This window comes from Cupressus sempervirens, chromosome 5, assembly GCF_028749045.1.
Source record: "Cupressus sempervirens isolate cs-2001-9-10 chromosome 5, ASM2874904v1, whole genome shotgun sequence".
NCBI classification, from domain to species: Eukaryota; Viridiplantae; Streptophyta; class Pinopsida; order Cupressales; family Cupressaceae; genus Cupressus; species Cupressus sempervirens.
The window spans coordinates 767,534,168-767,558,008 of NC_143122.1; the positions used below are offsets into that span (position 1 = coordinate 767,534,168).

General features: G+C 33.9%; 1 protein-coding gene across 1 annotated transcript in view; it reads left to right on the top strand.

Moving 5' to 3' along the window:
• The window catches only part of LOC149558157 (kinetochore protein SPC25 homolog), a 97,641-nt gene extending 74,218 nt beyond the window's left edge, over positions 1 to 23,423 (top strand). The window contains exon 7 of the mRNA XM_089832519.1: positions 23,220 to 23,423. Within this exon, the coding sequence (XP_089688645.1) occupies positions 23,220 to 23,248 (29 nt within the window). The 3' untranslated portion in view covers positions 23,249 to 23,423. The remainder of the gene's footprint in view (positions 1 to 23,219) is intronic.
• Positions 23,424 to 23,841: the final 418 nt, after the last annotated feature.

The window sequence follows — 23,841 nt, forward strand, 5'->3', positions numbered from 1 at the left end:
TTCAACTCTAAATGATTAAGATTCACCTTAACCAATAGCCGAACAATGACTTTTCAGATTTAGGATCAGACCTTGAGAATCTCAAATCCACTTGCAAATCATAAATTTATCATGTAATTCACCTTCAAATAAAATCGCCCAACCTAGGGCAAAAATTGCAGCTCGCAAAAATCAGAATTTGCAAAAAAAAAATTGCCAACACAATGAAAAATCTGCCTTCCCACCAAAAATCACCCAAGACAAGGGTAAAATGTGCCCTTAAGAAAATCGCCTATGGAAGAGAAATTTGCCCTCAAGACCAAAATCGCCAAAAAATGGAGAAAAATCTGCCGTGCAAGGAAGATTGCCCAACACCAAAGAGCTGTTCCAAGAAGTAATTCACCCAAAAATGGAGAAATCTTCCCTCAAATAAAATGCCCAAAAGCAAGGAAGAGAAGATGAGAAGTGAGGAAAGAAGAGGAAGGAGTTTCTTCTTATAGCCAACTCCACAAACCTTCCCTAGCTCACTGACTTGGACCATGGGAGAAAGAAAAACAAATAACTAATGCAAAATTATGGCCCACAATTAAATACTTAACCAAAATTAATTTTGCCATGATGAAAATTAATTTTTTAAATTGTCAATTGGACCAAAATTGAAAAAAGAAAATAAATAATGCCTTAGAGGTGTTAAATATTTCTATTTAATGAAGATTTAGTAATTAATATGTCATTAGAATTGGATTTTGCCTAGCCGAAAGCCATTTTTCAATATTAAATTACTAATTTCATTAAAGAATGAAAAGTTTTCAAGGCAATTTAATCCATTTAAAGCCAAATTTTGCAATTTTAATTCAAATTGATTTTGCTAAGCAATTTTAGCATTTTAACACAAATAAAATCATTTCTCTAAAGTCCTAAAAATCGATTTTGCAATTTGATTTCATCATCACAAAAATTAATCTCTCTTCACCAAAAAAAAAAAAAAAGATTTTCCAAGAACCTAAATCTAACAAAAATATCTTTTTTTGAAAATTATCCAAATTTACACAATTATATCCAAATTTTCAAAAGAAAACGTCTAAGTACAAAATTTACAATTTCATCTTGCCAAGTTAGAATTAACTTTGAAATTTGTTCAGCCTAAGGATATAATTAGTGGCTCTAGAAAATCAAGTTAAAAAAATCGGGTGAAAATAAGCTAAGTGTCTCCCACTTGCCTGAAGGCGTCCAAGACTCAAAATTTTCAAAACTCAAAAAAAACTTTTGGACAACTTCAAAAAACTATTGCCGAGGTGATTAAAAAAAAGGTTGGGGTCCCCAAAATTTGGGGCGATGGTGTGAAAACCTCACAACACTATTTAACTGTAAATCACCGAGATAGGACGAGATTTGTCTCATTTTTGCGTCACATATTTGGAGACTTGTCTTTTCAATTTTGCATATACAATGTATTCAATCACCATGTAACTCTGATATAGACAACCTAATGAAATATAATAGCAATCATCAAAACTATACTAGTATAATTCTTAGTAATCCAATAGAACATCTTATCAAATCAAAGGTATATTTTTTGAAGTCCTTAAGATGAATCTAATTGATAGTTCTGTTGTGGTGAAATTGTCTTGCTCACACCTTTTGTTGTTAGGTAATTCCTATGTGTAGTGTAAGGTTGGTCTAAGCCCTTATGTGGGCGCCTTGTTTTATTGAGGCACATTGTTCATTATGGTGGTGTTCATTGTAATATGAAAATTATTTGCATAACCCTTGAAGATTGCACCTTCTTTGTGTAGTTATTGAATTTTGCGAAGCAAAGTTTGTAGGTTTCATTGTAGCAATATTCATCTTTCAAGTTGTTAGGATTAGGGTAGATCTCTCAACTCTACCTGCATCTAATTTCAGTATATATTGTGAGAGCCCCCCACCCTCCAAAACAAAAAGTACTCTCATCACCATATCATCCAAAAGTCTCTATAAACTGGTACCAGTTGAAGTCTGTTTGAGGAAAACACCGTAAGGGCCCTTGTGTTACTAGCATATCAAATCATCCATTGAGCTTATCTGTAGTCAATAACTGACATAAAAGATTATTGGAGTCAATTGTATGATCTTTCACAATCTTAGCATACACATGATTTTGATCAAGAGAGGATGATAGTCATTGGTATTTTATTCTATTGTTGGTGTTTTCATAAAACACACATGAATGGATGCAAGTATCACAAGATGGTCAAAAGATCAAGGCTAAGGTGGTTCATGTTAGAGATCTAAAAAATCACCAAGAAGATGGAGATGCCCAAGAATCCCAAACAATGAAGATGGATATACAAAGGATTCAGTTATAACAAGAAGGCCAAGATACTAATACAAGAACTGTTTCAAGAATATTTCAAGGAGAAGATGGAAATGTGGAATTGGAACAAGGATTGATAATAATGAGGTGGCATCCACTCATCCTCATCCAAACAAATTACTTGAAATGGACATGGGGAATGCTTCCTTAAGTTGATATGTATTTCAAAGTAATTTTTTTTTGCCATTGCCCCATAAATTGGTGCCTTATTGTTGGCATTCTAGGTGGTGGTTGTATTTAGAGTTTTATTGATAAATTCTGGCGATTGATTTGATACCAGTTTGGGTTGTTCATTGTAAGAAAGACTCCTATATAAATCCCACCCCTCTCATTTGTAAGGGGAGTCTTTGAAGAATTGTCACTTTGATGCTGCCAAAATTGAAATAAATCATTGAAGGTGGGTTGGTGATTTGATGAGGAATTTGTAGTGCGGTGTGATTATTCAATTTCTCATGGTTTAAAATTTACTTAGGTAATTTAGCTGGATTGAACAAATCTGCATAAACCTTTGTAAAATTTGATTAATCCATACTAAAAGTTTTCTGATTCTAGATTGCTTTGCACGATCAACTTGAATTTCATTATAAGCTTAACTTCATTTGTTACTTGTTCATTGATTTGAACATCTATTTTCTACCTTTGAAGATTGCACTAGCTTGGTGGAAATTGATGACAAAGCTAAGTCTAATAGAGTTCATAAAGATGTTCACTATCTCTTACATTCTAAGATTATATTAGGATCTCTAAACCCTTTCTCCTTGCAATTTGTTTTCAAAGTTTTGTTAGAAATTGTTGAATCTTTCATAAAGAAAAAGTTGATATTTTATTGAGTGGATAACATAAGTGCTTAAATGGCTACTAACAGACCGCATTGTAAATTAAGTTGTGCTCACACTAAAGTCACAATAATGCAATTGGAACCTTGGGGTCATCTTAGTTGATCTTAGAGTATTACACATTCTTTAGCATCTAAGGTTTCCTTGTTCAAGATAGGATTTTATATTTGGCACTTTATTTTGGATTACTAAGTGTTTCGTCCTGCACGTTGAAGTGGTCTCAAAACTCACATCAACTGTATGCATAAGCTCTTCCCTTAAAACATTTTTTCTATATAAGGTACTCCAACCATGGAGTTCTCTGTGTCCCTATAAGACCCTACACACTGCCCAAGCTTCTTTAAAATTTGCATCTTCTTCATCCAATACTCCCATACGGTCAAAACCAACAACACCTATTCTTTGCTCATTCAACAACAAACATCCCCTGCTCAATGCCTCGAAGCAACATAATAATTTTGTAGAAACTCAACCCACTTCACATGTCTTGACTCAACTTGTTGAAAACATTGTCATTGATGTTTAAGGTGAGAGAGAAAAGTTGTCATTGATGCCAATTGTAAAAATACAAACTTTTATTGTTGACATCGACAATGGAATGAGTCATCATCATTAATGTCAAGGTACATAAGCAAGATTGTAAATGGTGCAATTAATGCCACCATCACAAACACTTATATAATAAATATCAGCAACAGTATGTTGATAACATAAGTAAGCTATCTTATAAAGAATGGGGAGTTTGTTAAATGACAATTTGCTTGATTCAAAAAGGAAGTCAAGAGCCAATTGGCATTATTAAGGAGAAAATATAGGCAATCATCTGACCTTGAAAAATACATTCAAAACCTGTGTGGGTGAGAGAAGGGAAAGTTACATTTATTTCGTTAATTTTTGGTGCTTAATGTAATACGGTGAATGAGAACTTCAAAATATTGTGTAAATGTTGTTCATTTGTGACTAGTTACTAATTTTTACTCTTTTGAAGTGAGCTCTGTTAGGAGCCAACCTTGATAAAGGTTACAAAACATACTATTAAGTGTGACCTTGTTAAAGGATTTAATCACCCTGTTAGGAGTGTCCTTATTAGAGGTCTTGAGAACAATTCATGGAATTGCCACTTTGTTAGAGGATTTGTAAATAGTTGTTAAGCCAACTCTGTTAGGAGATTTAGATCACTGTTACAATGGTTAGAGAGTAACAATGAGATGACCTAATTTGAATGCAACTTAATTGCTGATTACAGATCTCTGTTCTAGCTTGTACTTGATCCTTCCTGATCAAGGATATTCTGCTTATCCTTCAAATTCACTTTCTCTTCTCATCATTAAATCTTCAATCATATCTTCATACTTTCACTTTCACATACTTTGAAATCACAGCTCGACCTTATACTTATATATTGCACTTAGTCAAGTCAGCTCAAATACAACTTAGAATAATCAATATTCATCACCTTAGTTAGCTGGAATTAACAGATAAATGAATTAAGCTTAATACAACAAAATAAGAAAATCCTTCGTTAGCTGACCCAGCTTGGTAGAAACTAACTTAGAAACGATTTCCTTTGTTAACCGACAAAAGCTTGGTTAACACTGCAAACTTATGAAAATCGTATGGCAACTGAGTGAACTCGGTTAGCACTGGTTTCATCCAACTCTCCTTCATTACTCGAGTGAGCTTGGTTAACATTCACTTTCTGCAACTTTTCTTTCGATGCTTGAGTGAACTCGGTAGACACTACCTGCTGAACTAGGCAAACATATGAATGCTCAATAGACACTGAGAACTGTCTTCACTGCCCGAGTGGGCTCGACATTTACTAATTGATAATGATATGACATTTGTGTAACATCAAAGGCAACACACAATTAATCAATTGTATCCAACAGGTAGATCAAATGCAATGTATGAAAGAAGAGCCCACTGCCCTAACATGAAATTATATAATTAAGTTCCTTCACAAGAATATATATATATACATACAATAATTTCTTATTGTTGTATCTTGCACTTGCTATGAATTCACTTTAGATCTCACATTATATAAGTTTGCATGTCACATATACTATCTTGACAATAGTTCACATTAACATATATTTTTCACACATCTCATACTCATCGCTCAATGATTTGTGGAAGATAAGATCTTCATCTAGATCTTGATGATTATAAAACTAAGCTCTATCGGCCTTCATTCTCTTACAAGCTTTACCAATTATAATTTAGAATGTTGGCTAACCAATACTAAGTAATTATTTTGTTACCAAAATAATTCCTTAAGTTGTTCAAATCAAAACTCAGATATGCTATATTATACTATGTTAGATACTCGAACTGGTATTTTAACTTTAACTTGTCTTATACAATCCATACAATTTTGTGTTAGAATATATATTCCATGAATATAACTGAGAGGGGGTGGGGGGTGGTGAATAAGTTATCCAACTATTATCACAATTATCAACCTTAAACAAACTTGACCATATGAGAAATATAAACTAAAACCACAACAAGATACTCATACACAATTAACACTAGATATGTTAACTAGGGAAACCCTTTTATCATAGGGAAAACCTTGGTGGGGATGGTACCCACAAGAGGATGCACTAATAAAAATATTCCTTTTTAGAGGATGGATCCTATTAGGATTTGTTGGTGTAAAGAAGTATTTACTTATTACGCTTTACTTAAGTTTACTTAGGTTAATGCATTATTTTATTATTATGTATTATTTCGTAGGTGAGACACTTAGGACTTTGCATATTCTCTTGAGTTGTCACATTGACAACACTGGAGTTTGCATAATTAACTGAGTTGTCATGTAGACAACACAGTTATTCGCAATCCTAATTTAACACATGGTGGCTACAACATAATTTTGCGTGCTACACCTTTGTAGGCTTATCCTCTCATCATTGTACTTACTCTTGTGCTTAATGGAGGATAACTCACACCTATTGGACATGTGTCTGGTTGTATGACTTATCATGTTGTTGATTCTTATGCATTCTTGAAGCATACCAGAGGCTTTTCTATATAGGCACACTTAGTGTACTTACATATTGAATAAATATCATATTCTCATTCTGATCATACTCTTTTGGTCTACTGTTGTGTTTGTGCTTGAGTTTCTTGGTCTAAAGTGATTTTTCCCCAAGGCAAATTCTTACATGGTATCGGAGTTGAGGGAGATTCTCGTCACATAGTCGTTTGAGACCATTCTTGTTTCAGCACCTTGACCCAAATCAGGAAAATCTGCAGTATTTGGGAGCATCTAGAGCCTAAACGGACCTTGCTATTGCATCTGGAACATCATTTCGGTCAAAATTAATTATAAATTTGCCTATATTGGGTCAAAGTCAATTTTGAGGCCATTTTTTTTGTAAACCGGCACCCGAAGGTCCGGTTTACAATTTCGGGTATGATTTATTAGATCTGCAAATTTTATTTTCAGATCTGGAATTTTATTATTCTCTGCAATTATTTTCGAATTTGGGTATTTTTCAAAAATTTTGTTTAAGCCAATTGGCCCTGAAGAGAATATTTTTTTTGCAGGAATCGGGTGATCAAACCTCGACTCCTGCAGGCCGAATATTCCATCAGCATCTTAATTGTATGACGGGCATCATTTATTTCCGACATCCCTAACTGATTCATATTTTCTAGCAACATTGGCGGTTCCCAACCCACGACCTAGCCAACATCCAATTACTCGACGACTTTGTTGTTTATTCACCATGGGCTTGGTCTTTAATATACTTTGTTGTTTGTGTTTCCCACCAATGTGAGACTAAACCCATGAACTCCGATCACTGTGATTCTCGACGACACCAACATAAACACCAGCATCACTTTTTTGAAACTTTCGGCCAACGAAAAGTCACCTGCTTGATTACACTTTATCGGCGAAGTGCCAGCCCAGCCCTGTACGCACCACATTGCCACTTCGGATGCTGCCACATGGCATCAGCTGATAGAGCCATGTTAGACTCAGCAGTTGTGCAGAGACCTTCAAACATTCAGACAACACATTAGCCCACTGTTGCCCACGTGGACCTTGCCACATCTAAATAGTACAATTAGCACATCGCATACTCACTTGCTGAGTCAACGACATGTCAGCAATCGTATAGACCATGTGTTTTTCCATATCGCATTTGTACAATCCATATGGTGCTCACGTCATCTTGACATCACCCCAGGGGGCCAAGTATGCTGATCTCATCATTTTCATGAGCCTAAAATTGACGGCCATATGATTGTCATTTGGAGGCAAATTAGAACTATTGTGATGGCCATTTGACTGTCAAATTTAACCTCATATTTTTCTGATTAGACCCCTCTCCAGATTCATTTTTTATTTGGTAGTCCTACTTTGGGAGGCCTTATCTCAATCATCCAAGCTCCAAATCAGGTGCAATTTTTTTTTGTTTTTGGCTAAAATTTCCTAAACTTTTTAGTGGTGCAGTTTTTTTCTAGTTTTGGTGCACGGATTTGTCAAAAATTGCGTCTTTTGGCGACTATACCTGTCCAATCTTACATTTTGCAACTTCAATTGCTCCGTACGAGCTCATCTAGACTCAAAAACATGTTTTTTATTTATTTTTAAAGTGTGTTATTTTTTGTCTACTTTCTAGATCTGCAATCAAATTATAGGGTTGTGGACAAAAGTATCACTTTCAGAATTAGGTCCTTTTCTGCATTGTAATGCTTTGATATAACTTCAAAATTGTTGTATATTTGAGATACATTGTAATGTTCCAGTTTTGAACTCTATAAAGAGGTTGTAAAAAGGTAAAATTAGAAGTCCACTAAGGCCAAAATTGGTGAGTGGCTATTGTAAACACGCTACATATAAAGTGCCAAAAGTTATCTTTTTTGGGGAGGTTTCTTGATTAAGTGGAAAGGGGGGGTGTTTTTGGTGTTGTGTTCCTTTTTTCCTACTGTTTTCTTTCCTTTCTTGCATCATGGGAAATTTCAAGTTTCCAAAATTAACACCACATAACTATGCTACATGGTCAATTAAATTGTGGTGTTACTTAATGCATAATGAAGTTTCTCAATATGCAGATGGTACCCTTCCTAAACTAATAGGCAATCAAGTATCTAGAAGTGAAATCTCTGCTCGGGAATCTACAGATAGGAAAGCCCTAGGTAATATTTGTTTGGGGGTTGACAAGATCGTCTTTCAAATCCAGAAGTCTCATACATCCAAGGAAGCTTGGGATACCCTCAAAAACCTATATGGTAAAGTGTCTGAGGCGGATATTTACAAAATAGAAGATGAGCTTGTCTCCCTAGATCCTAAGACATTTGATTCTATAAAGGATTTCATCATAAAGGTGAATGAATTAAGAACGAAACTTGATGACTGTGGGAGTCCTATTAAAGATGACAGGTTAATCTATCTCATTCATAATATGCTGCCATTTGGGTACTTCACATTTGTTTCTTCTTACAACATGACAAAGACTACATTAGGGATTGCCTATCAGAAACTTACTTTTGATCATTATGTCGAACTGTTGGATGAAGAAGAAAAGAAGTTGCAATCAATGGGGATTCTCAATTCATCCAAGTCTAAGGCATTGGTGGCCAATAATGAGGGTTCTCAAACTTCAAATAAAGGAAAGGGAAAGCAGAAGAAAAGAAGTTTTTAATCAATTCTTAATCAATTCAAGTGTCTAGCACATTCATTGCAATTTAACAACTGTGAATAAGCATTTCCTAAGGAAGGAATATGTTGAAGATAATCAACTCTTGCAAAGGGAATGGTTATGTTAGGACTGCAATTTAAATATCTAATAATTAACATAAAGAGGTTGATGTATAATATGAATAATGCAACGGCAAAAGACAAAGCAAAGGTAATTTAAAATCACCCAAGTATGAACAAAGTGAAGTGAGCAATTAAGTTTTATTATAAACTGTGAAAGAATCACATCTTTTGAAAAGATGTGGAAAATGATTAGTTCCTGAGATGTTATGCAGAAGAGGCAGCGACTAAAGAAAAGGTGACAACATTTTTATTGAACTCATGCTTAAGACAACAATTTCATTATGTCATTCCAATGTAATGTACAGTGATGAAGTAATCACAGGGACCTGTAGACAGTAATATGTTATTGATATGTAGTGATTTAGGACAACTACTAGTGTTCTCTACAATGAAGACTTTATACTTGGGCGACTTCATTATTAAGCAGCAGCGACTTCCTTTAAGACATTTAAATATATTAATAACAACAATTATTTATCAAGAAGGGTGCAACTCCATAAGTGTATAGACTGCAATTATAGAAGACCAAACAAAAGACCAACAATTCTCATATGGTCGACTTCCTTGGCCCACATAATACATAATGGTTAAGAAGATTAATATTGTAGCAACTTTAAGTCAGTGATTTGGTTAGTTTGTCTTATTCAAAAGCCAATTCAAACACTTAAATGATATATGGCATATTAGTAAGATGTGCAATTGGAAATTAAGGAAGAAGCACTTCTTTGAAAAGGCAAGTAAACATTTAAGGAAGAGTAGTAATAAAGTGCAATAACTTATGTTTGTTAAATTTAATCAAAGACAAAGGGAATAATCACATAACTGAAAGTTAGCGGTTAGAAAGGTTATAATTTGAAAGTGGTGACTTTGATAAGGATTATCTCTCTTACAAGAGCCTTATCCTTTTCCTGAGATAGAGAGACAGAAAAGATGATTGTGAATTAAGGTTATAATTTATAAGGGGCAACTTTGATAAAGATTATCTCTCTTACAAGAAATGCATCCTTTCGCTGAGATAGAAAGAAATAAAAGATGATTATGAATTGAGAACAGAGAAAAAATGGGAGATTTGTGTTGAGTGTGGTGTGAAAAAGAAGATATATCTCATGTGCTTCAACAGTCTCATGTGTAAAGAATTGTATATATGAAAGTGAAGTATATGCAGAAGCATAGTGGAGAGAATAAATAAAAGAATTCATAGCAGAATTGAGAAGAGTTATGAAGCAGATTTATGCAAGAATTTAGTGCAAATTTATGAGAGCATTTAGTACAGATCTATGAAAGTTTGTTTTTTCCATTAAGATAGTTTAAAGATACATCCATATAGCTATTCAGTCAATGATCAAGCTGAAAACAATTTGATGCCCATATAGTATCATAACCTTGGGCTTGCCTTATATACAATTACAAAATGGAGGCATTGCCATTAGACTGTTGTTATGCTTTACATTATATATAACATATTGTCAATTGAGTATATGTCAAAAAAGAAATTGCATCAAGATTGTGAAAGAAAATAGAACAAATTTATGAAGGAATTTGGAGATGTGCCGTGAAGAAGTATATGCATATTGAGGAAAGAAAATTCAAATATAAGAAAGTGATTGCATCTACAAGACGATCTTTATGAAGGCCAAGCATCCAATCATCATTCATCAAAGCTCATTTGGAAGTCAGTGCTTTTTGAAGGGGAGATTGGTGTCCCTAGCTAAGTTGGTGCTTAGGTGGGTTGGTTGATGCCTACGAAATAATGGTATTCATGTCTCTTGTAGGTTGGTGCATATATTCTGAACTGGAAGTTGGCACTTCCATTGGGTTGGTGCCTACAAAGTTGTAGGAGGATTTAATAGTAAAACATTAATTTGTGACACTTTTCCCATTAAGATTTGTTATTTTCCGGAGATCACTGCAAATGTAGTTGCATTGCCATATTTGTATATGCTTTTCAAATGGCAGCCATCTCTCTAATATAGGACAAAGTATGGATGGACATGTCTCTTCACATAACATGTCTATTCATTAGCACTTAATTAATCTAATGACAAATATACATATATATTTGCACTATAGTTTATGCAACTAAAGCTACCAAACATTAACACTCCCTCTTAGCTAAGGAGGATAAACAAGATTGATAAACTATGAATAACATATTACCTCAACGTAAAAAAATGTTTCTGGAATGTCAACTCATTTGACTTCCCGGTTTATTGAATGCCAACTCATTTGACTTTCTAGATTCTTGAATATCAACTCATTTGACATTTAAACGAAGTTATTCTAAGATTGTCACCTTATAGTAACTTCTGCAAGTACAAGTGATAATCATCTGGAAGTCGTCACTTCCTCATGATGTACACATGGGATAGACCCATATAGTTATGAACAATATTAAGAAATCACAGTCCTCTTAACTGTTTTCAATTTATTGATCATTGGAGAATCCGTCTCAACATGATCTACTTCCTCTGAGTCAATATGTTCGAGATCACTAAAGTTTGATGGAACCATATCCTCTATTTGCTCCCTCTCTTCCAAGGTTGCATCTAATGAAATGTCAAGCCCCCTTTGAATCTCAATCTCCCTTTGAATCTAATATTAATCAATTTTCCTGCAATAACATCCTCGAAAAAGATCAGGACAAAATAGTTCTTATAGTAAAAATCACCTTTAATAATTATAAAAGCATGATGAATTAATTCTATTCCAATATTTGAAATAGTTATTAATATATTTATCATAATTTATTTTCATAAGCATATTATATATCCATAGATATATTATAATCGCATATGCCTGCATAATTTTATCTCAATATACATATTTAACATCATAATAAATTATTTCATATTTACTATCTAATTAACAATTTTATTAGTTTATTAACCAAATCCTCACTTCCTTGAGCATATTTCAATACATAGAACATATTCTAATTATCTTATAAGAGATCCTTACCTCACTTGCTTACGTAGACCTTACCTTATGTGCATGCTGGATGCTCGTATTCAATTTCACGTGAATATTGGATGCACGTACTTGCATTCAAGCATATGCTGGATGCATATGTTAGTATAGTTTCTCATTGTACAATACTCTTAATGATTTCATACATGCTAGTCTTGTCTAAACTAGACTATTAGATTAATCATACAACAATTGTAGATCTTATTTATTATTGCTTATTCCTTGTTGTACTACCTCGTCTGATATCAATGGATGATAATTTATGATATTGGTAGTAAAAATGTCTTGATTTTATCTCCTTTGTGGCATGTTCGATCAACTGCAACATGCATCATATATTAAAGTTGTGTTTTGTTATATGTTTGATGCTTTCACATTTGTTGTTGAATGTATAAGCTTCCATCACTATCTGTATGTATTCTGCGTAAGAACATCTCTATTTGCAATGTTTACAGATATATGAATTGGTATTTCATAGATGCATATTAGTATTCTATTATGGAACCCAATGCAAATGAATGCTTGGGTAAATGTGTCAAGCGCTGGAAATAGACTTTCACTCTCGACTCATTATCTACTAATATTTGGATATCTAGATTTCACTTCAATAAAGAGTGTGATTCGCTGGCAATTGCAATTAATTGTTCTTTGCGATGTCACCTAATTAATTATTCAACCTCAGATGTTCATGTATGTATACCTTGGCAATGATTGGTGACTCCTATTCATTGACTCAAATCGACTAGATTCTTGTGAGCCTGAAAGTGGCAAGTGTTTATTGCTACTATCTTGTTCGTTGCCTGTGCTTTCAACTACCTTATTACTTCTGGTGCAACTTATCTCTGTCCACATTGATTGTTGCTTATAAACTGATCGATTCTTTCATCTGTGATTTTTGCTACGGAGAAATGAATCGGTAATATTCTATTTGCCTACCTCTAGTCAACATCTAACCCCTTAAATGGTTTGAACAATCTTCTTAACTATTAATCTGAATCCCTTGCAACACTTCTGGTAACATCACTTCAATGATGGTGTTAAAACAAAATAGATCCCATCCGAATAATCAAGTTTCATCTTTGGAGAGCGGAGAAGGGTTTTTGATAGCTCTCCACAGAGACTCATCAGAAATCTTCTATGCTTCCCTTCTTTTCAATTACACTCGTGATTGACTTACCAAATGTACTTTATTATTTTTTCAACAACTAAGTCTGTGCATTCCACATTATACTTCTGCACTTTGGCTCTGATGCCATGTTATTTTCTGGAGATCATTGCAAATGTAGTTGCATTGTCATATTGGTATATGCTTTTCAAGTGGCAACCATCTCTCTAATTTAGGACGAAGTATGGATAGACATATCTCTTCATAGAACATGTCTATTCATTAGTATTTAATTAATATAAAGACAAATAAATATCTCGTATATTTAATATTTTAATATATATATTCAATCTCACAATTATATATATAATATATATATTTGCACTATAGTTTATCCAACTAAAGCTACCAAACATTAACAAGATTCCCATATGAACATTGTTTTATTGTGCTCTAATGTGTATGATTGTTGAAGTTAGTGAACAATTCTATTATGATTGATAAAGATTAATTGGTTAAAAAAGTTATACTAATTGACCCTCATTCTTAGTACAACTATGTTATCACAACTTACCTTGGCTATTTATGTCTAAAGAACCCCAATCGGTTCTAACTTCAATTTTGGTGGTTTGAAATTTTGTCAAACACTTAGGATGCAAGACATGATACCAATGTAATGAGCCTTGCTGGCTCACTCTGCAGCTATTGAAGAATGTTTTTTTTTTTTTTTTTGTATTTTGAAAATTTTGCCATTGTTTTTTTTTTGTGTATATATGTTTTTTGGAATTTTCAAAATAAATAGAAAAGCGTGAAGTACAAATGAAACCCAAATTATCATGAATGCTAGTGTAATATTAAATTGCAATTCTGATGAAAGCAAATTTACAATTATAATTTGAAAGTAATACCAATTTATTGGAGAACCTGAATCACCTTGTCTTTAGATTTGCAACAAAGATAAGAAACCATACGCCAAGTCTAGGAATCCAACAACAGAGATAAGAAACTATACACTAAGTCTAGGAATCCAAAACAAAGCCCAAAGTATAGCCACTGTTGTAGCAAAGCAAATTGCAGCCTCAGGATATGGCTGCCCCAAATACCCTAACATCATCTTTTCCAAACATGCCGCCCAAGGGATATTTCTATTGCAGAGTTAAAGTATACCGATTGACCCTCCTTCTTTGTACAATTGTGTTCTCACAACTTACCTTGGCTATTTATGTGTAAAGAACCCCAATCGGTTCTAACTTCAATTCTCATGGTTTGAAATTTTGTCAAACACTTAGCATGCAAGACCTGATACCATTGTGATGAGCCCCGCTGGCTCACTTTGTAGCTATTGAAGAATGTGTTTTTTTGTATTTTTAAAGTTTTGCTCTGTTTTTGTTTTTTGTGTATATATATGTTTTTTTGGAATTTTCAAAATAAATAGAAAAGCGTGAAGTACAAAGGAAACCAAAAATTTTATAAATGCCAACGTAATATTTCAATTGCAATTATGATGAAAGCAAATTTACAATTATAATTTGAAAGTAATAGCAATTTATTGGAGAACAAATTGGCTTTAGATTTGGAGCAGAGATAAGGACCTTCACGCCAAGTCTAGGAATCCAAAACACAACCCAAAGTATAGACGTTGTTGTAGCAAAGCAAATTGCAGCCTGAGGATATGGCTGCCCAAATACCCTAACATCATCTTTTCCAAACAGGCCGCCTAAGGGATATTTCTATTGTAGAATTAAAGGCCTGACTACATCATTATAAATGCCTTCAAGCAACAGTGTATGAAACAAAAATGAAGGCTAAGGAAATGACATCCAAAGCAGTCCCTTCTCAGTTGTGAATCACAATAGAGAATGTGATCAACTTGGTATACTTCAACACTAAATTATCAAACAATGAAAAAAAAATTCCCAAAATTAGAGCACAATTCATTGTATATTTCAACAACTCAAAGTGCTGAAAGAATAGATGAATGATCACCAAAATTCATAAAAAGAAAATGATAAGAGACGATTCCATCTTTGCAAGAAACAATATTTTAACATTTTAATGCAAAGGCTTCTTCACACTCATTGCCAAGGGTCTTCATGAATACACTTTTCACTTAAATCCCCTTTGTTTTATACTTAGGCACATATTAGAATAATACAATTTATTAATGCCCTTTGCCTCCAAAAACAACCTTTTCAACAATATCATTATGCCACACAAGGTCATTGTTTCTTATGCCCAAGATTTATAACTTTCCAACCTGGTTGCAACAAGTTATGACACTAAAGTGGCCATATACAATATTAACAACAATAGCAATCTTAGTGTATTTAATTAAATAATAATCACAATTCACTTGTCTTGCGAAAATGACTGAAGAAGTACCATAATTGAAATCTGACAACACATGAGCGATCCTAATGAAGAAAGACCATGAATGAAAGTGACAGGGTTACTAAAAATTGATGCTCCTTCGAAGATTCTTGGAGCCCAAACTAGAAGTCGAATATAAAAACTGAGAGCATCATTCAATTCCTCTAAGTCATCTGAGCTCATCAAAACCATCTGTTGTCTTACTATTAATAGCAAGTCCCTCAAAACAGAGCCAAAAATCACCATTGGCAACTAGAGCGCCTAATAACTCCACAACAAGGTCCTCTAACACTAGAATTAGCCTAGAAGGACCCAATGATAGATCGAATCCATTAAATTTGCCACAACTAAAAAATGAGGAATCAATCCTTTCCAACAGCCAATGTTGACACCTTCAAGAAGTTCACCAAAATTCATATGAAGCAAATGACAAGAGATGATTCCATCCTAGCAAGTAACTATATTTATAACATTTTAATGCAAAGGCTTCTTCACAGTCGATGCCAAGAGTCTTCGTGTATACACTTTTCTCTTAAACCCCCTTTGTTTTATACTTAAACACACATTTGAATACATGAAAGAAAAAACTACTTAACTAGCTACTGTGCAAGGGTTACCTACTTCAGTTTTGCATTTAATAAAACTTCAAATCCTTCCAATTATAAGGACATGGAAAGGGTTCTCCAATAGGTTATGCCAACTTGAAAGAGTTGTTCTGGTTCACTTGCATGATTTGAAGCGGCCCTTTCCACAAAGACTAAAACTTGGAGTGCATTCCTCTTGGCTCATGTCTCTTATCCCACAACAGGACCAAATTACCTTCCACAAATTTCCTTGGTCTTTCTCTTCTATCAAATAACTTTTTAACTCTCCCTTGATGTTCAGTGATTCTATCTACCATTTCATCTCTTTCTTCCTGCAACTTGGTGAGATACAAACTTCTCTTTTCCAGTCCATCTCTACATATAATGTCTTCAATCGTAGTCTTTAATGTACAAGTGGCAAGCTCTAGAGGAAACGAAAAGTTAGCTTCTACTCCATAAACTAACTCAAAAGGTGAGATAGAAATGGCTCTTTCAAGTGTAGTCCTATCTGCCCATAAAGCATCATGTATCTTCTTGTTCCAACTTCTCTGATTATTTGAGACTAATTTCTACAAGATATTATGCAAAGGCTTCTTCACAGTCGATGCCAAGAGTCTTCATGTATACACTTTTCACTTAAACCCCCTTTGTTTTATACTTAAACACATATTTGAATAACACAATTATTAACTCCCTTTGCCTCCAAAATTGACCATTTCAACAATATCATGATATTCTGACACACAAGGTCATTGTTTCTTCTAACCAATATTTAAAACTTTCCAACCTAGTTCCAAGGAGCTATGACTCTAAGGTGGCCACTATACAACACCAACAAAAATAATAACCTCAATGTATTTAATTAAATAAAATCACAAATCATTTGTCTTGGAAAATGACTAAAGAAGCATTACAATCGAAATTTGACAACACATGGGTGATCTTGATGGACTAGAAAGACAATGAATGAACTTGATGTGGCATCTTACAAAAAATTGACGGTTCCTCCAAGATTATTGGAGCCCAAACCAAAAGCCGAAAATAAAAATCGAGAGCATCATTTAACACCCTCTAACTCCTTTGAGCTCATTAGAACGATCTATTGACTTACTAAAAATAGTAAGTTTGTCAAAACGAAAGCCTAAAATCACCACTAGCCACTAGAGAGCCTAATAACTCCACAACAAGGTCCTGTAAACACCAGCATCAACCTATAAAGCCCCAATGATAGAATGAATCCATCAAATCTGCCACAACTCAAAAATGGGGACATTGCATTATGAAATGCGATGCATGATGAATTGTATGCAACATGAATTGTTGTGGTATCAAATATGCCTCCACTTTTTAAAGTTTGCACAATGACATAGAACTCTTGATCATATATAGAGTACTTTTGTTTTGCGTCATTTAACTTCTCAATGAAGTAAGCTATTGGTTTGTCCTCTTGACTTAGACAGTCTGCTATCATTGTCCCACCTTGCATCACAATCAACTTGAATCACTTTTCCAAACTCAGTAAGTGCTAAATTGGGTCACTTTGTCACGTTTATCTTCGAAATTTTAAAACTCCTCTATGTTGTTGTTGTCCAAACAAATTCTTTTTTATTTCCTTTCATTATCTCCATAAGCGATGCAAAAATCTTCATAACATTTATGATAAACTTCCCATAGAGGCTTGCTAATCCATGAAAGCCTCTTGCTTCAAATATACGTATTGGTACAAGTCAATCAACACTTGTTTTTACTATTTTTGGGTCCATTTTTAAACGATCAAAAGAAACCACAAAACCCAAATACACAAATTCTTTCTTTATTCAATTACACTTTCTCAAGTTCACAATTCACCTTTGTTTCAACCTTTCCACATCTTCTCTATTACGTTGCAAGCACCTTTTATTTTACTAAATACTAGAATCTTGTCTAAATATACAATCACAAATTTTCCAAGGTATGACTTCAAAACTTTAGTCACCAATATCGTGGTGACGAGTTCGGTGCATTTGTCAATTCAGACGACATCAACAACCAATTGTACAATCTATATTTGGTTTTGATTTCAATCTTCCATTCATCCCTTTCTCTTATCCATATTTGATCATAACCTTGCTTCAAATCAATCTTAGCGAAGTATTGGCTCTAGTTGAGCAATTCATCATATCAGCCATTTTTGGCAATGAGAATAAGTACTTGAATGTTATCTTGTTTACTGTCCTCGAATCTATATACATTCGCTAATCTCAATCTACTTTGGTGCTAACATTGTTAGAACAACATAGACTAGAATTTTCTCTAGCTAGCCCCTTATCAAGTAACTCATGCATTGCCATGTCTATCTCTTCATTCTCTTTTGGTGACATTCTATATGGTACCTTGTTTGGAAAATTTGTAACAAGAATCAAATCCATACAATGCTTAATAATTCTCTTGGTAGCAACACATCAAGCAACTCCATTGAAATTTCTGCATACTAGTTTTTCCTTCTGAGATCTGACGATATTTGAATTGTGGGGTGTTGTGTGGCTAAGTAGGGGTGCCTTAGTCAACCCCCTGTTTTGGTGATTTCTACATCCACATGTAGATGATTTAAAAAAGTATTGCGTGTGATGCTTGTGTATGAGTTTTGAATGTGCAAATTAAAATGATCCAAATGCTTACATCCAAAACCCAAGCATGAAGTGGTGTACTTGAATGTGGATGAAATAACAATGCATAGATGTGAGCCATATTGATGGTCTCTGTTTTCTACTCCATGATTGAATCTTGAATGCTTGAATAGTAGAATACGAAGAGGAAGATGAAGAACTTTCTTGCTTCAAAGGGTGTTTCCAAGTAGAAGAAATTGGGATGTCCAAAATGGCTTGTCCACGTAAGAAATGCTTGGTTGATCTTGCTTGAGCATAAGTATGCTTGCTTGCTTTCTTGATTGTCCACATGCATGAGATATGCAAAATGAAACAATTGAGAATGTTTATGTAGGTTTCAGATTAATTTCCTCCTGCAGGCAAACTAGGCATAAAAACCTAACTCTAGACCAAACCCTAAGAAGTAACCACCTATGAGGACCCATAATAGGACTTCATAAGGGGTGCACTACGCCCCTACTTGGTCCACAAGGGCACATTGTACCCTTGATGATCAAGTGCATAAATGCCCAAGATTGTCTCTAGACTCCAAAACAGGTCCCAAAATCTAGAAATCAGGTCCACATTATGAGAAAATCCCATTTCGGTGCAAAAAGGAGTTATGTTGTTTGAATTGAAAGGAAAGGGGAGGACCTAGATAAGTAGATCCTACCTTGAGTTTTGTGTTTTAGAATAGGAATACCAAGGAGGACATATTAGGTCCTACCTAGATCCCATTTAAGAGGAGGACAAGTGAGAGAGTTAAAAATAAATTTATCATTAAATCATATTGAATAGGTGCTCAATGGCCATAAATTGAAGTGCTTCCAATATAGGACGATACAATATCATTCCCAACATCTATCTATTTTCTTCTAGCCTTTTTGATTTGTGTCTGCCAGTTAGGGTCCTTGTTTGTCATTCCAAGTGTTTGGGGTGCAATTGGTGTAACAACCTAAGCGACCACCTCAAGGGTAAGAGGCTTTGATCCAACATAAGGTTAGAATCACCAATGTTATCACCTACAATGATAATCATAGGGATTGTTGGGTGATTCCCTAATATCCTTGAAGCATTGAAGGAAGCAAGCGCTAGTGGTATGACCACATCCAAAGAGCTGGGGATTTCTCCATCTTATAACACACGTACTATTGTAGCAATAATCTACAGGGGTGGGGGGATCCTTGCAACTTAGAGACACAGCTATATTAGAAGAAGCCAAAAGCTTGAGTAGGGCATCCTGACTAACCTTCTCTTTTGTACCCAAGTCAATGGTAGCCTTATTTTTCTATTTAAGTCTTGGACCTTCGGTACCTCGCAGTTTGCAACTCATTATCCATTAGAGTTGCAAGCTTGGTAGAAAAGAGTAGTCCTCATAAGCAATGGCATGAGTCCAATGACCTAGTTCGGATTTGACGCAAAGCCAAGAGGGTCCAAAGAGACACTCCCAAGCTATCCTCATTAGAGTTACATACAAAAGCCATCAATATTGAAGAAATCGCAAGAAATTTTATTGATTCCAATGTTGATAAGATGAGACAATATTGTTTCAAAATGTCAAGAATAAGGCCTGCATACATGGTTGCAACCATAAACATTCAAATTACAATCTTCTATCTTAGTAGGTTGAGCTTACAAATCCAAAATCTTATTATCTTCCTTCTATCTAACTTCATCCTACCTATTCTAATCCTAGATCTCAACTATAAGCCAACAAGACCACAAGTTGGCCTACTAGGCAATTTATTACACAATATTTGTCCCACCCCAAACGAGAAATTAACAACCTTACAATCAAGCTAAAAAAATATGCAGGGACAAAGATAGGACCACACGTAATCCAAGAAGAGATCCCCAAGGTCGTAAAAACCAATAGTAAAATTGTATTTATTTTTTGATGCCAGTTGTTCAATTTTTCTATGCACATTGGTCAATTTTTCTATGAACACCCTTGTTGCAAAATTTTGGTTGAAATTTTGACAGTAAACTTGAGTGTCTAAATTTTGATGAATTGTGGTGTTGAAAAAGAGGTCAAATGCTTGGAAAATGTGGTGCCAAAAGGTTTGATTTTTTGATGCTAGCAAGCATCGTATTTTAATGAGGATGATATGTCATCGACGTGGTCCTCGTCAAAAGTTTTGTTGAAGCCTTGGAGTCAACCAAACCCATTTTTGAAGAGAACAACGTAAAAAATCTTAAGTCGGAGTCAAAATTTTGTCCACAATAGTTAATTAAAAAAATGGTATGCCATTATGAGATTCTAGGAGACCAGACGAGGTTGGTTGTTCAAACATATCATTGCTAACTTGTTTCATGCTAATATAACAAGAATATTAAATGCACTAAGAGGGTTTTATGCAAGACATAAACACAATAACATTAACAAAAGGATAAACATGTTATAATTAAATTCCAAATGTATAGGAGGTATTCATAATCTACATCACCTAATATGTTCTTGGTTGAGAACATCTATTCATTTTTCTCACAAATTTAATTTGATTATTATGATAATTTGAAAAGTACATAAACTTACAAAATCAAATCATGCTAAAACCAACCTTTGGCAGTGTTGTTGCAATGCCCTAAAGAGTGGGTTGTTTGGGTACATTTGTACGCATTGGAAAGTGGTGTTTAGTTTAGTATGTTCATTCCCTCAATGTAATTCCTCTTCCTCAATTGAAATTAGAATTGGTTTCAAGAATGTGATTCAAAAGAAAAATATACCAATGAGAAAGGGCTCATTTCAAATGAATACACAAGTAAGTCCAAAATTACCTTGCAAGAGTGTGAAGGCAAACAACAATTTACCCTCCATCATCTTATCTCTGGAAAAGCCCCAAGAGGATCACCCATAGTCTCCAAAAACCCATCTAAACTGTATTATTCTCCAGTGGGCAAAATCTTTGCAAATCTAGAAACAAAATAAAAGTTTGAGTGTTTTTCCTTATTTGGTAGAGGAATCCATTCTTAGGGTTTTTTATGTTGCAAGTATTTGCACTTGGAGATGGCTCAACTTTTTATTTTTCTCATATTGAAGTTTTAGTTTCTAATAGTGGCATTAGAGTTAGGATAGAGAATGGTACCAAGTCCTTGCCTTCTATGAGGATTAGCTCTCTGAGTCACCCTCTTGTTGAATTTGTGGGGCAGGGGTGCTAGTCTTGTACATTTATTTTTGGTGTAGGAAATTTACATATTCAAAGGGATAAATTCCATATGTACAATCTTTCCATGTGGTGGTTTGTGGATAATACATGCTTGACAATGAAGCTTTTAATCTACATTAAGGTTTGATTTGCAAATTTAACAATGTGTATCCTATTCTCATTTTTCACATATGAATATTGGTTTCTTGAGAGCCTCTCATCAAAGGAAAGATTGAGCTCATCCTTTAGTATTAGGATTTTCTTCATCACGTCTTTTGACCCTCCATAGGACCAAGATTTGGTGTTTTGTGGTAGGTTATGGATGTTGGGAGAGCATTGTCTCTTCTTCAAGCCTTGGATTGTCTCCTTCAAACCCTTGTTTTGAATATCTCAATGTCAGACTTATGTGTTTACCTTTTGAATCTTCCTTCTAATTCTAGTAAAATTCTTTGTATGAGGCCACCTGTCACTTCTTGATGGTTGAATGCATTGTTGATTACATGAGTTACTCTTTGAAAGAGGATATCCCCTTCAATTGTAAATGATGCTATACCATTAGCCACTTGGTTGTTGATTTCCCACTCTCTAAAGACAAGGATGTAATGACATGGTCGAAGAATGCTTGTGAAGATTCACTTGACTATTCATGCCTTTGACTCTATAGTTGATGATTCGTCACAAAATGATGATTCCTTCTAGGATGTCGAATCCTATATGTTTAATTGTGAGTTTGAATCTTGCTCTTGACTTTCCTTTATCTCCTCTTGCTTGTGATATACATTAGTCCACACACGAGGTGGTCATTTGACATTTGCATACTACCTAACAATCATTTTTTGTTTCCTATTAAGCACATATATAGGTATTTCCTAGTGAACTTTACCCTACTCTTAGATTTGAAGAGTCAAAAGATGATATCTTCTACCATTATATGAAGGTGGAAAAATAATCTTAATAAATTTGTATCCCAATATCACACTAGAGTGAAGGGTGTGAGATTGAACACAATTGAAATTGTTATTGTCATTGGTTTGATTGTATGAGTTACTTTTGTCTTCTTTGTTAAATGCTTTGTCATACTAGGGTTTGAACTCTTTAAATGCTTGCTTATATCCATATTCAAAATAATTTCTCGTTAGATTAAGAAGAGGGCTAAACACCAAATTGGTGTGATAAGTTGAAAAATGTACCTTTATGTTATTTTATAGAGTTCTAATATATATAAATTTTCTTTCAATATGCCTACTATTTTAAAATATATTAATTGATATATGTATATAAATATCAAAGATATATTAAATATGGGAAGTTGAACAACCTTTGAAGATTTTTTTGTACAAACGTAATATGAATATAATAAAACCTCTACAAAATTCGAGGTTATTTTTAAACATAGGCTTTTGTTTTAGTGTGGTTTTTATGTTATTTAAATTTATCTTTAACATTATACTTTTTTCTTTTGTGTAGGTACTTATAGTGGGAAGAATGAAGGATAACACCCATAAACGAAATTGCACAATTACTCTTTATAGAGAGATATATATTCTACATTCTTTGTTGTATCCTTGGTTTGATCTTAAAAGGAATTGCCATTATTGTCACTCCATTATATTTTGTTATAAGTGGTTTTTTTATCCTTCTAAATTAATTTATTAATATGCAATTTTTCTAGTTAGTGATTAAGATAAATAAGGAGTGCAATCAAACACTTTAATAGTTGATGTAACCATAATTTATTTCCTACCACTATTATATTTTATTAATTTGTATAAATAATATTATGAAATAATAGATATATATCATTTAATGCATAATATTTTTGATTAAATCAAAAATAAGTTTTGAAGGGACCAAAAACCCTCTACAAAGATAGCTCAAAAGATATTTAATAAAGTCCAAACCTTGAAAAAGTTGTACCAAAACTTTGGTGGGATTGAGGGACTTCACATATATACACATATGGTGAAAATATATATATTTATAACTATAATAAATATATTAGATATTTGTAGAATAGAGCCCAAAATCACTAAAAAGACAACACTGCCCTTGTTTTCAAGTATAATTGCTCACAAAAATTCCTACCTTT